At 57.7% G+C, this 12532-nt stretch overlaps 2 protein-coding genes across 2 annotated transcripts; one reads left to right on the plus strand and one right to left on the minus strand.

Annotated features, from left to right (window-relative positions):
* Nucleotides 1-1726: 1726 nt before the first annotated feature.
* Nucleotides 1727-5564, plus strand: LOC103073687 (tubulin alpha-3 chain). Its single transcript, XM_007459999.1, has 4 exons — nucleotides 1727-1952; nucleotides 2488-2636; nucleotides 2942-3622; nucleotides 5186-5564. The coding sequence occupies exons 1-4, from the start codon at nucleotides 1832-1834 to the stop codon at nucleotides 5480-5482; spliced, it is 1248 nt and encodes a 415-aa protein (XP_007460061.1). The 5' UTR covers nucleotides 1727-1831; the 3' UTR covers nucleotides 5483-5564.
* A 778-nt stretch (nucleotides 5565-6342) lies between these two features.
* Nucleotides 6343-12386, minus strand: LOC103073958 (mitotic-spindle organizing protein 2-like). Its single transcript, XM_007460000.1, has 3 exons — nucleotides 12147-12386; nucleotides 11897-12045; nucleotides 6343-6502 (listed from the first exon to the last, which is right to left on the minus strand). Exons 1-3 carry the CDS (start codon nucleotides 12308-12310, stop codon nucleotides 6345-6347), a joined length of 471 nt encoding a protein of 156 aa, XP_007460062.1. The 5' UTR covers nucleotides 12311-12386; the 3' UTR covers nucleotides 6343-6344.
* Between the last annotated feature and the right edge of the window lie 146 nt (nucleotides 12387-12532).

Genomic DNA, 12532 nt, shown 5'->3' on the forward strand with positions numbered 1-12532 from the left:
TCTTTCAACTGTTTCTAGGCTTTTGGGGGGTTGCTATTAGTATACCTGGGAACAGTTTGATCCTTTTGAGGCTTGCTTTTTAGCTTTCTTTTTTTTTTTTTTTTTTAGGCTTTTTTTTTTTTTTTTTTTTTTTTTTTTTTTTTTTTTTTGTGGTACGCGGGCCTCTCACGTTACGGAGCACAGGCTCCGGAAGCGCAGGCCCAGCGGCCATGGCTCACGGGCCCAGCCGCTCCGCGGCACGCGGGATCCTCCCAGACCGGGGGCACGAACCCGCGTCCCCCGCGTCGGCAGGCGGACTCTCAACCACTGCGCCACCAGGGAAGCCCCTTAGCTTTCTTAAGTGGGTTCAGACCAGCCTTTAGGGTTGGCCTCACTTGGCCCCACTACTGAGGACTCCACCCAGTGCTCTGTGAGTTAGGATGTCTTTCTGGCATGGCAGGTGTGAGCTCAGGGGTCCCTCCCCACCTGTGCTGAGCAGCCCACAGTGGGGACTCGTGGCCCCCCTGTTGATCTCCCTGAGCTCTCTCCATGCAGCTGTCTCTCCTCCAGATAGAAAGCCAGCACCAGGCTTTCTAGCTGCCTTGACCTCTCTCAACACAGGATTCTCTCTGCTCACCTCAGGGAGATCCCTGGGTTTCTCCTCTCTCAGCTGCAGCCTGGACAGTCCCCAGCAGCCTTCTGGGGCATCTGTAGGGCTTGCCTTGTTTCCGTGCTCTAAGGAATCACTTACTGTCTTCTGCTGCCTATTGTCTAATGACTGAAAAGTGTTCATGTTTTTTTTCTAAGCCATTGCTTATATCAGGTTGGTAAATACAGCCTTAGGTGGAAATAAAATGGCTTGACTGCTTATTTGTATACATTTTTAAAATTAATTTATTTTATTTTTGGCTGCATTGGGTCTTTGTTGCTGCATGCAGGCTTTTCTCTAGTTGCAGCGAGCAGGGGCTGCTCTTCGTTGCGGTGTGTGGGCTTCTCATTGCGGTGGCCTCTCTTGTTGCGGAGCATGGGCTCTAGGCGCATGGGCTTCAGTAGTTGTGGCACACGGGCTCAGTAGTTGTGGCTCATGGGCTCTAGAGCACAGGCTCAGTAGTTGTGGCGCACGGGCTTAGTTGCTCCATGGCATGTGGGATCTTCCCAGACCAGGGCTTGAACCCTTGTCCCCTGCATTGGCAGGCGGATTCTTAACCACTGCGACACCAGGGAAGGCCTTGTATAAATTTTTAACGTTTTTTATTGATTGCTGGGAAGATGTTTTATTTACTTGTTTATTTATTTATTTATTTATTTGGTTGTGCTGGGTCTTAGTTGCGGCAGGCAGGCTCCTTAGTGGCGGCTCGCCAGCTCCTTAGTTGTGGCAGGCGGGCTCCTTAGGTGTGGTATGCAAACTCTTCGTTGTGGCATGCATGTGGGTTCTGGTTCCCTGGCCAGGGATCAAACCCAGGCCCCCTGCATTGGGAGTGTGGAGTCTTAACTGCTGTGCCACCAGGGAAGTCTTGCTGGGAAGATGTTTATAATGGCTGTATTCCTGTTCACAGTTCAAGTGTGTCACCATCCATGCTCAGACATAAAATGACCATTGGAAGCTCATGGGACAATAATGTCTGATAAGACTTTAAGAAACCAAAAGATTTTAGAGATATTAATTTAAGACGTTGGGTCTCATTTGCGTGCCACATAGTGACAACTGCCTTGAAGCTGAGGGGCCTCACGTGTATATTCTGGTTCGCAGCGCGAGTGCATCTCTATCCACGTGGGGCAGGCGGGGGTCCAGATCGGCAATGCCTGCTGGGAGCTCTACTGCCTTGAACATGGAATTCAGCCCGACGGCCAGATGCCAAGCGACAAAACCATCGGCGGTGGGGATGACTCGTTCAACACGTTCTTCAGTGAGACCGGGGCTGGCAAGCATGTGCCCAGAGCCGTGTTCGTGGACCTGGAGCCCACCGTGGTCGGTAGGTACCCTTAGACTTAGAAGGGGAAGCACAGGACCTTTGCTGGGTTCCTCCAGATCAGAAGCCCGAGGTAGTTTCCAAGGGGAGCTGCCAGGAGAGAGCACCTTTCAGTGGCGGCCACCCAGGAGACAACAGAATGTCACCTTAGAGCCCGTGAGACCCAGGCCACAGAGGGCGCCCGGCAAAAGTCACGCTGATGTCTAGTATGTCAGGGCCATTTCAGCAACACCCCGGGTGTAGCTGTGGGTGTGAACAAAACATGCACGCGCAGAACCGCCTGTGCAGTGTGAGCGTTCCCTCGCCTTTGGGAACTGGCCACACTGGCATTTGTTCCTCGGGTTGACTGGACCTTCCCGGAGCCATAAACAGCAGATGAGGCATGTGTATCACACGGAGACCTTTTCTGTGAGACGCTGACGCTGCTGGCCTGTGAGGCGCAGCACGTGCCTGTAGAATTGAAGGTTTCCCCGGACCTGGCCATCCCGGTGAGTCAGCGACCGTCCTTAGAGTCTCGGGCACGCTGTCCTCTCTGCAGATGAAGTGCGCACGGGGACCTACAGGCAGCTCTTCCACCCGGAGCAGCTGATCACCGGGAAGGAGGACGCGGCCAATAACTACGCCAGAGGCCATTACACCATCGGCAAGGAGATCGTCGATCTGGTCCTGGACCGGATCCGCAAACTGGTGAGAAGGGCCCTGGGAAGGCCTCCTGGACAGGAGGGGAGGCCCGGGATCTCCCCGGGACATCACTTTGGCAAAACCCAGCAGAACCATGAGTGCAGGGTCTTCCTTTCCGGTGTGGCCGCAGCGCGTCCACGTCTGTAACTGCTAAGTGTGACGCGTGTTCCCTGTGGATGGGTTGAACCTGTGTAGTGAACCTGCAGAGGAAGAGTGTGCCGTGACCGGGGCCTGTGGGGGCCCGTGGGGGCCCGTGGGGGTGGTGGCACGGCTCGTGCGGGCGTGGCCTCACAGCCTCCGCTCTCCTGCAGGCGGACCTGTGCACGGGCCTGCAGGGCTTCCTCATCTTCCACAGCTTCGGGGGCGGCACCGGCTCCGGCTTTGCGTCTCTGCTCATGGAGCGGCTCTCGGTGGACTACGGCAAGAAGTCCAAGCTGGAGTTCGCCATCTACCCGGCCCCCCAGGTGTCTACGGCTGTGGTGGAGCCCTACAACTCCATCCTGACCACGCACACGACCCTGGAGCACTCGGACTGTGCCTTCATGGTGGACAACGAGGCCATCTATGACATCTGCCGGCGCAACCTGGACATCGAGCGGCCCACGTACACCAACCTTAACCGTCTGATCGGGCAGATCGTGTCCTCCATCACGGCCTCCCTGCGCTTTGACGGCGCCCTCAACGTGGACCTGACGGAGTTCCAGACCAACCTGGTGCCCTACCCCCGCATCCACTTCCCCCTGGCCACGTACGCCCCAGTCATCTCGGCCGAGAAGGCCTACCATGAGCAGCTGTCCGTGGCCGAGATCACCAACGCCTGCTTCGAGCCGGCCAACCAGATGGTCAAGTGTGACCCTCGCCACGGCAAGTACATGGCCTGCTGCATGCTGTACAGGGGGGACGTGGTCCCCAAAGACGTCAATGCGGCCATCGCCACCATCAAGACCAAGCGCACCATCCAGTTTGTGGACTGGTGCCCGACTGGGTTCAAGGTAGGCTGGGTGGTAGCGCGTGTTTACCTTCCGCCCACGGCAGATCCTGGGATGGGGTGCTGCCCCTCTGTGGAGGGTACCCTGATACAGGGAAGCCGGGCTGGGTCATGGATTAGTAAGCTGGGGACAGTTCTCATTCCTTCACTGGTGTCTCTAGAACTTCCTTCCTGAGTCATCACATGATACAGCTCTGTGAGTGTATTTTTTACAGAAATTATCTGGAGGAGTTCTTGGGTGGAAAACATAGATTGATTTAGAAATAAGATGTTTTTTCTTATAGTAATTTTTCTTAGAATATAAATGTAGGAATTTTCTGGGCGTTTTGGTAATTTATGGGGATATTTGAACTTGGGGCACTACTGTAAACTGACTGTTTTCTCTGAATTGCACTTGATTCCATCGGCATGTAAAAATTACATCCAATTTAAGTGTCGTATGGAACGTTTGGTTTACAGCACTGTCATGAATCCTTCTGTGGAGAAGTGGAGATTGGGGAGCCTATACAGTATGTCCTGGGTTGTCCTTAGACCCAGCTTGCTCTGACCTTCCACTGGACACAGGACAGAAACTTGCTCCTTACTTGATTCCCAACGTTCCCTCTGGGAATGGAACTGTGCTTCCCTGAGCCCTGCTCTTAGGGCCTCTGCTGGCTCAGACCCTCGCTGCTGCGGTGGGTTCTTACCTAGGAGTCTGGGTTTCTTCCTCTGGTCCAGGGCTCAGCACAGCTGGCCAACCCATCACCTGGTTTTTTTAATGGTTTCGTGTGAGCACAGCCGTCCCCGCTCATTGGCTCATTGCTGTGGCAGCTCTTGTGCTGCAAAGACAGGGTTGAGTATCTGTGACAGAGCCCCTGTGGCTCAGCAGCCTAGAACGTGTGCCGTAGCCCCCTTGACAGACCCTGTATCTCCTGCCAAAACCTCTGGTCACGTGATCCCTGGTCTGAAGCTTGGACTGCCTCTCCCTTGGTCTCAGTGCTGGGATCTCGTTCCCTCCCTCTTACTTAGTGTTCATGTGGGCCACATCCATGGCAGTGGTCACAGTGTCAGGGACCTCTGACAGTGTGCTTGTCACTCTGCTATGTGTACACTGTTTGTTGGGAAAGCATGGGGTGTGACCTGCCCTTGTGATTCTGCCACAGTTGTGTTCTCTGAATCTGCCTAGGTGGAAAAGGCTCAGCTATAGACATTAATCCCCATCTTGTTGAACCCTCTGGAGAAAATAACATATGAAGAATCCCAAGCAGTGTCCCTTCTTAGAGGGAAGATAGTCCTATCACCTGGGTACCTATCACATGTCACACAGTTGCTGGGACACAGCCCCTCCAGCAGCTTGGGTGTGAGCGAGGGTGGCAGGCTCTGGGGCTTCTCTTTCCATTTTCCTTGTCTGGAAACCAGAACCCTGCTTTCCTGGCACCTTGCCTGGCACACAGCTGGGCCCAGAGTACAGGGTGGCCCCAGCCACCCCGGGTCGAAGGCACCTGCATGCCTTCTGTTTCCACAAACGCAGCCACCATTCCTGCATTGACGGAAGCTTCACGTAGTGCTTTCTCCCCTTCTTTGGCAGGTGGGCATCAACTACCAGCCCCCCACAGTGGTCCCGGGGGGAGACCTGGCCAAGGTGCAGCGGGCTGTGTGCATGCTGAGCAACACCACAGCCATCGCCGAGGCCTGGGCCCGCCTGGACCACAAGTTCGACCTCATGTATGCCAAGCGCGCCTTTGTGCACTGGTACGTGGGGGAGGGCATGGAGGAGGGCGAGTTCTCAGAGGCCCGGGAGGACCTGGCAGCGCTGGAGAAAGATTACGAAGAGGTGGGCGTGGACTCGGTGGAAGCGGAGGCCGAGGAAGGGGAAGAGTACTGAACGGGAGGGAGCGGCTAGTGGCCCCCTGTTCCCCGCCAACTGTCATGTTATAGATGTTTATCTACAGTTTCTGAATTAAACCTCTGTCTCTTGTGCTCACCTGGAACACGCTCATCTGTCCACAGGAGCAGGGAGGATCCCTCTGCTGAGCCATGTGGACGGCTGTCCAGCTGCTTGGGCTGCGCTGCTGGGGTGGGTGGACTTACATCTGTGAGGAGCCTCTGCTTGTGTGACGTGACCCAAGGGCAAAAAGTCAGTGTTTCCAATCCAAGGTTTAAAAACAAACAGTTCTAGGAAAACTGAGTTAGGTTTTTCAATTGAATTTGCCACTTTCCAGGCTTCTTTATTGACGGGACAAGTGGACTAAGGTGTAAAAGCTTAGAATTGGAGTTTGAAAACCTGAGGTCCATGTAAACCTGTAAAACTGGGGCAAATGTGGAAGGTCAGGACATTTTGGGGGAAAGGGTTTTACTGGATTCTCTGTGGCATGCATGACCCACAGAGGGTTAAAAGCTATAGGTCACGGCCCTTCTGTGCTCAAACCCCTGCTGCACCTGAGCGCCCTGGGAGGGCCTCAGTGAAAAGGCAGAATACCTGGTAATATGCACATTTTCTCAGAGGCTCAAAAATGAGGTCTGGGAGGTGGGGTCACTGGTTGAAGTCACTTGGTTGGTTCAGCTGAAGCATGACGAGGACCAGCACACAGAACTAATTCTAAATCTCTATGCCTTAATATATTCAAAAGGTAACAGAAGACATCTTGAACAGACCCTCAGGTTTTCAAAGAGGTTTATTACCAACGGGAGGAGCAGCCTGTCTGAGAGGCTGGCGGCCCGCGGTGGGCCCGTGCAAATCCTCTTGCTCAGGTGTTGCTCCGCGTGGGGCTCTTCCCCGGCCCGCCCACCTTGGGCAGCCTGGTGGCGCTGGGCTGGCGGGGCATCCTCTGGCTGGATCCTTCCCGGACGCTGCGTTCTGGCAGCGTCGGGCCTCCGCCAGGGGCACCGCTGCCTTTGTTTCTCCCTGAGCAGACACAGAACACAGGCGTTAGCAACCGGGCAGAGGCCACCTCGCAACACCTATTGTCTGTGTCCCGAGAGCAGTGCCAGGGGCAGCTCGGCGTGTCGACCCCCAGCAACTGCCCTCCGCGCCAGACATGGTGACGCAGGAAGCGTGTTAGTCAGGCTTCTGGATTTGGATCTTGGAAGCTCTTCCTCATACATTTTCCTCCCTCTCCCCTCAAGTGTTCTACAAATACTCAGGTTCACTGGGTCCTATGACTGGGCTCCTGCTGAGGACGCGCCCTGTCCATGGGGCGGTCACGCTCAGGTGCAGAGCACAGCTCTGGCCGCTCCCCCACTGGTAACCTGCCAGATTTAGTCTGTCCTCTGCTGACAGCCAGGAAGGTCTGCAGTCATGCCTGGGCCAGTGCCTGTGGCATCAGCAACAGAGAGGACCCCGGGGCACAAGCGTGCCTGGGCCACAGTCCCTCCCCGCTGGGCCGGCCTCAACCTGGGCTCTCCTTCGGCCTGCAGCTCTGACCCCCAGCCTCCATCCTGGTTTAGCCCAATAGCCTGCAGTGGGGAACCGGGGGCTCTTGGACAGAAGACATGACAGTTTCCTAGGGGCTTGTTGTTTCTGCTCACCAGCTGTCACCTGGGCAAGGGGAGGGACCTGCATTTGAGACTGAAGTCCGTGCTCTAATCCTTACACCTAGCTACTCCCCAGGACTCCTGCAGGGATAGGATGGCCCTTCTCAAGACACTTTTTGGGAAAGTTCTTCCTCAGAGAGCAGGAGGTCTGTGCTGCCTGGCACGGGGGGTGGGTTGCAGTGGCATCAGCTTGGAACCCTGAAAGCTTGGGTTTCCCTGGCGTTGCTTCTCCCCTGAGAGCCCGTGTGTACTCGATTTGACAGAAGTGTAGTAGTAACGAGTTCCCAGTGCCGGGTGGAGTAGACAGGAGCGTGTGGTAGGGTGAAGCTGGGCCAACTCTGTCCCAGTGACTCCCGGAGACAGAAGCAAAGAGAAACATCACCCTTCATCTCTGGTACAAATGCTAATCTTCTGGTCCCCACTGACTGGCCCTGTGAGTACATGGGCCCCACCACCCTGCAGGGTCTCCCAATGTGCCAGTGCCCTGCTCAGGCCATGCTTCCCCCTCCCCACCAAGGCTGAGCCGGGCCAAATCAGGTCCGTGGAGCCTGTGGCTTAGCCCCGGGTGCTGGGTGCTCCCAAAGCACAGCTCAGGCTCAGCTCCACTGCAAGCAGCAGGGCGGGTCCCAGCTGTAGGCTTCACTTTGAAGCCAGCTTTGCTTTGGCTTGCACATGTGTGAGTTTCCTCTCCCCCCCAGTGTAATGACCAGGGACCCTCTGGACACTCAAGGATGAGAGGAAACTAGAAAAGAGCAAGTAATGTTCATCTTTAAATCTGACGAGGCCGATAAACCCTGGAAGTAAGAAACCAATGTAACTCTGGGTCATAGAAGGTGTCAAAGAAAACTATTTAAGGATGAAAGTAGCCCATTTACCCAGCTCAGTGTGATTCTTAGAACCCTAAAGGAATCACATGCTTTGGGCATTCGTGGGGAGACCCACTCAGACCTCATTTTACACGCGGTTGTGGAGGTCAAGAAGGTTTGCAGAGCCCAGTGGACCCAGCAAGGGGCATCTGGGAGCTCGTCAGGCCTGCTCCAGCTCCCTCCTGACAGGGTTATTAGGGTCCGATGGAATGCAGTGAGGACTGGGGCTGAGCCAAGGGTGACCACAAGCTGCGGTGGGGGTCGTGGGGACATGCTCCCAGGCCTGGTTCCTGTGGGGCCCTCTTAAGGGTCAAAGACAGATAAGGGTGTCTGTTAAAAACAGTCCGGTTTACCCTCCTACCCCTGAAACCAGCTGTGGCCACTCAGTGTTGGATGCCCCCTAATGAAGCAAATGCCCCAAGTTCACCAGCCCATTGCCACCCATGACTCGGGGGCCCTGAAGCTGGGGAACCACCCAGACCTGGTAGGACCCACTCTGTCATTGACCTTTGGAGTGGCCCCTGGGACCCCTGATCACCCATCCTGAGAGCTCTGCCGCAGAGCTGGGCGGGAACGAGAATTATAGAAAGCCCCAGAGCGCTTTCTCCTGGGTGGTGGGCGCACCCCCTTATGGAGTCACAGGCCAGATGGCTGCTGAGGCCAAATGTCAGTGACAGGCTGTGAGCCAACACTGAAGGCATGTTGTGTGCGAAGGGGTGGGGGGACGGGTGGGTGAGAAATGAGAGGGAAAGAATACACCACAGCCCTGCTATCTGCAAGGCCAACTGGCGGGGTCTGGTGGCCAGGATGAGCGGGCGGCCAGGGGTGTGCAGAGCACACAGCAGGGGCTTGATCTGTGCTTCCGGAACAGATACAGACAGAACGATGCATGACACGGACTGCACGTGTGCGCTTTAACCCTTAACTCAGCCCACACTTCTGGGGAGGTGATCCCCACATGGACGTGCCTGTGACTCCTCCAGGCACATGGCCCAATGGCCGTATTGGGGAGAAGCTCGGCGTCAGTGCTCTGCAGCTGCGCTGCCCCCAGAGACGGGCTGCGAGCCACCTGCGTGGTCTTTAGCTTTTTTAAGAGCCATGTTAAAAAGTAAAAGAAACAGGAAATTGACTTAAATGTTTCAGTTAACCCAAACATCCAGTATGTCATTTTAGCGGGTAATCAGTATAAAAGTTATCCGTGAGGTGTCCATTCCCTTCTGGTGCCAACGCTCGGGTACCCGTCCTCATGGCTCCACACACCAGACTCCACCTTATGCTTTCTGGGGGGGGACATCTTTTTAGAATGTGTGGTTTCCCTAAACTTCAACAGCACACAACTGAACCTAACTCCGCATCCTTATGAAGACAAGCCTAACCCCCCTGAGCTCTCAGGACAGAAATGGTGAGCCTGACAGGCCCCACAGGGCACCTGGTTGGCCAGGGGACAGGAACCCAGAGAGCCAAGCCCTTGAGTGGGGCTCCAGCCCTTGGTCTGGGTCAACCTCACTCCGATTCTGAGGGAAACCTAAGGCCAGCTGGCTCCAACGTTCCCAAACCCCCACCACCAGCCTAGACCACCATGGTCCCCCATTGCTTACTCTGTGACAATGCTCCTTATTTTCTCTACCCAGATCCTGCCATTAACCAGGTGACCAGAGATCTGTGTGGACAGATGCTTTGATATGCAGCCTCAGAGATCTATCTCATTGGTGGCCTCTGCCTCTCGGCCTCAGTGTACTCCTGGCATGACCCCTTATCTGCCCTCTACCTCCACTGGGCATCTCCCCAGGGCCTCAGTGCCCTTGTACCCTGGCTGGTGGCCGCCCAGCCCAGCAGGACCTATGGCCTGAGCACTCAAGGGGAAACGACCCTGTGGGGCCCAGTGCCCCATGCCTCTCCAGTCCCTGGCCCGGGGCTTCCTCCCCACCTCCCATCCCTCTATGCAGTGCTCCCAGCCCCGCACCCCAACACACCCTTGACTGTACCCTCTCCCTCCCTCCCCCCACACCCCAGCTCAGCCCCCTCCCAGGGGCTGCAGCAGCGCACAGGACTCTGCAGCTGGTGCAAGGGCCCTGCCCCCAGCTTGTTTAACGCCTGCTACTCCAGCAAGGCCGGTGCTGTCCTTCGAGACTGGACGCCCGTCACTGTCGGTATGTCTAGCCACTGGACAGACAGCGTGTTCACCCTGCAGCCCCACTGTGCCCTCAGCACTGAGAGCAGGCCTGGCACTGAGCAAGGGAGGGAGTGGCAAAACTCCCGAGTGAGGGGATCTCTCTCCTTTAGTCCCCACGCTCCTCAGGCCCCCTGTCCAAGCTCCAGGCACAGCTGGAACAGCAAGGTGGGTGATGCAGGGAGGGGCACGTGGGAGCGTGCAGCTAGAGCTCCCATGGGATTTCACACTCTAACACATTGTGCCTGGCAGTGCCTGGAAGGCACCCCCAGCTCAGAAACCAGGCAGTTCAGGGGACCCATGGTCTGATCCTCCCGGCAGCCAGTCCAGGTGGGTGATGGCATCTAAGAGGCCCAGGTGCCTGTCACACCTCAGGCTTTGCTCTCCACAGCACACCACGCTGTCCCTTCCCCGCCCCTTGGGTGTCCTCCTCTGGGCTGGGGGCAGCTCTACAGAGCGCAAGTCTCACCAGCAGAGTTAGCCTTTGGGGACAGGGTGTGGGCTTGTCCTGTGAGCACTGCACTTGTCTCTAATGAGCGGAGCTGTGAAATCACGCCCTCAGTCCCTAAGCTGTGGGGCAGGGATGGCCCACTGGGTCCTGCCCTTGCAGCTCAAAGCTGCTCTGGCTTTCTGGGGGCCACAGCAGTTTCCACGGAAACAGGAGAGAATACCAACCCCCAGAGATAAACCAATAAACGCAACCTGCAAAAGGAGAGAACAGGCAGCAAGAGAACCGGAGGGAACCGGGGGGCCCCGGAGAAAGAGGCGAGTGCGAGGCAGCTAGGCCGTGGAGCAGAACTGGAGAGGCCGCAGGCTGCAGGGCCGAGGAAAAGGAGGGCCTTGCGGGGGGGGTACAGTTCTCGGCAGAGAGAAAGGAGGCTGCTGGAGGTCAGAGAGAGACACAAAGAGAGCAGACAGCGTGCATCAGTGAGGCGGCCTGCACTCCAGTGCCCAGGGCCTCTCAGGACGGGTCACGGGCCCCCAGGGCCCAGGCACACCCACCCACAGGGCCCAGTTGCCCTCCACCCCAACGTCAGCCCTTCTCAGGATGTTTCTGGCTAAGGAACCAGCCTGGAGGTTCTGCATTTCAGAGGGTTTCTGGGATGGGGAGCAGAAGTAACACCCGAAGCGGATTAGAGCTCCATCATGACACCCTGGTCACCAGCACCTGCTCATCCCCCAGCCATGACCCTCCAGACTGAGGAGGTCCCTCAGGCCTCTGTACCCTGCCAGCCATAGCTTCCAGCGCTCACTCGCAGCCCAAGGATGGAAGCTTCGCTGTCCAGATTTCTGGGTAGGACCTGGGCCGGGTGGGGTGCCAACAAGGGCACGCAGGAAAGCCTCTGCCCGCCCTGCTCCCTGAGGACTTCCGCAGAGGCTATACAGTCCATGAGGACAGGAACCAAAGCTGCCTTGTTCCCATGTTTGCGGAATAAAAACGTTCAGAGCAGAGGTGGGGAGGAACTGGGCACGCAAAAGTCCCAGACGAGGTCTAGCCTGCCTGGGTCTCCCACCCTGTGTCCTCCCGATCTGGAAGTGCACCCTCAAAGGTGGCAGCAAAGTCGAAGCTAGGGACGGGAGCCCAAGGGGCCAGACCTTGGATGGGCCCAGCCTGTCCTGGGACAAGAGGAACAGAAAGGCCTGCACTCACGGTCAAGCCCGCGCGGTGCCAGGCGCTGCTCCCCTTCCGCCCCCGTCCCCCTCCCCGCCGCCCAGGCCCGGGTCTGACCTCGGGTCTCAGGCACGCTGGGTGTGGGCAGGGGCGCCGCCGCGGGGTCCTGGGGCTCGCTCGCCAGCCTCTGCCCGGCGCACATGGACTTGAGCATCTGGAAGACTGCGAGGGGCGCCACGTTAAGCTTCAGCAAGTCCACCAGGATCCTGGCGAGAACACACGCTGCGGCAGTGAGCCCTACTCGCCCGGTCCGGCCGTCCCCGGGGACCCCGACTCCCCCGGGACCCCGCCTCCGCCGGGCGCTCACTTGAACACGTCGGGGTCCATAGCGCCGCCCGCCGCCTGCGCCAGCTCGAACAGCTCCATCTCCTCGGCGCTCAGCACCTTCTTCCGCCGCAGCGCCAGCTTCTGCAGGGCCGCCTCCAGCCCCGCTGGCGGCCCCGGCCCGGGCCCCGCGCCCGGCGCCGCCATCTGCGGACCGCAGAGGGTGTACGCCGCTGGGTCCGGTCCCCGCTCCGCCCGGCCCCGCCGCGCCCCCTACCGGCCCGCCGCGCGCCCCTCTCCCCGCAGCGCCCACGCCATCCGGCGCTCAGACCCGGACCCGGGCGGCTGCAGGTTTGCGTAAGACCGGGCCCTTGGAGACGGGGCTTCCCCGCGCGCTAGCCGAGGTGGCGGCACCCAGTGCAGCGCGGA

This window comes from Lipotes vexillifer, unplaced genomic scaffold (genome assembly GCF_000442215.2).
Source record: "Lipotes vexillifer unplaced genomic scaffold, Lipotes_vexillifer_v1.1 scaffold987, whole genome shotgun sequence".
In the NCBI taxonomy this organism is placed as follows: domain Eukaryota; kingdom Metazoa; phylum Chordata; class Mammalia; order Artiodactyla; family Lipotidae; genus Lipotes; species Lipotes vexillifer.

Coding starts and splice junctions, on each gene's coding strand:
- LOC103073687 (XM_007459999.1), top strand. CDS start 1,832: ATGCCAAGCGACAAAACCATCGGCGGTGGGGATGACTCGTTCAACACG. Junction 1,953..2,487: donor CCTGGAGCCCACCGTGGTCG/GTAGGTACCCTT, acceptor TCCTCTCTGCAG/ATGAAGTGCGCACGGGGACC. Junction 3,623..5,185: donor GGTGCCCGACTGGGTTCAAG/GTAGGCTGGGTG, acceptor CTTCTTTGGCAG/GTGGGCATCAACTACCAGCC.
- LOC103073958 (XM_007460000.1), bottom strand. CDS start 12,310: ATGGCGGCGCCGGGCGCGGGGCCCGGGCCGGGGCCGCCAGCGGGGCTG. Junction 12,046..12,146: donor ATGGACCCCGACGTGTTCAA/GTGAGCGCCCGG, acceptor TGTTCTCGCCAG/GATCCTGGTGGACTTGCTGA. Junction 6,503..11,896: donor CAGCGTGCCTGAGACCCGAG/GTCAGACCCGGG, acceptor GTGTCTGCTCAG/GGAGAAACAAAGGCAGCGGT.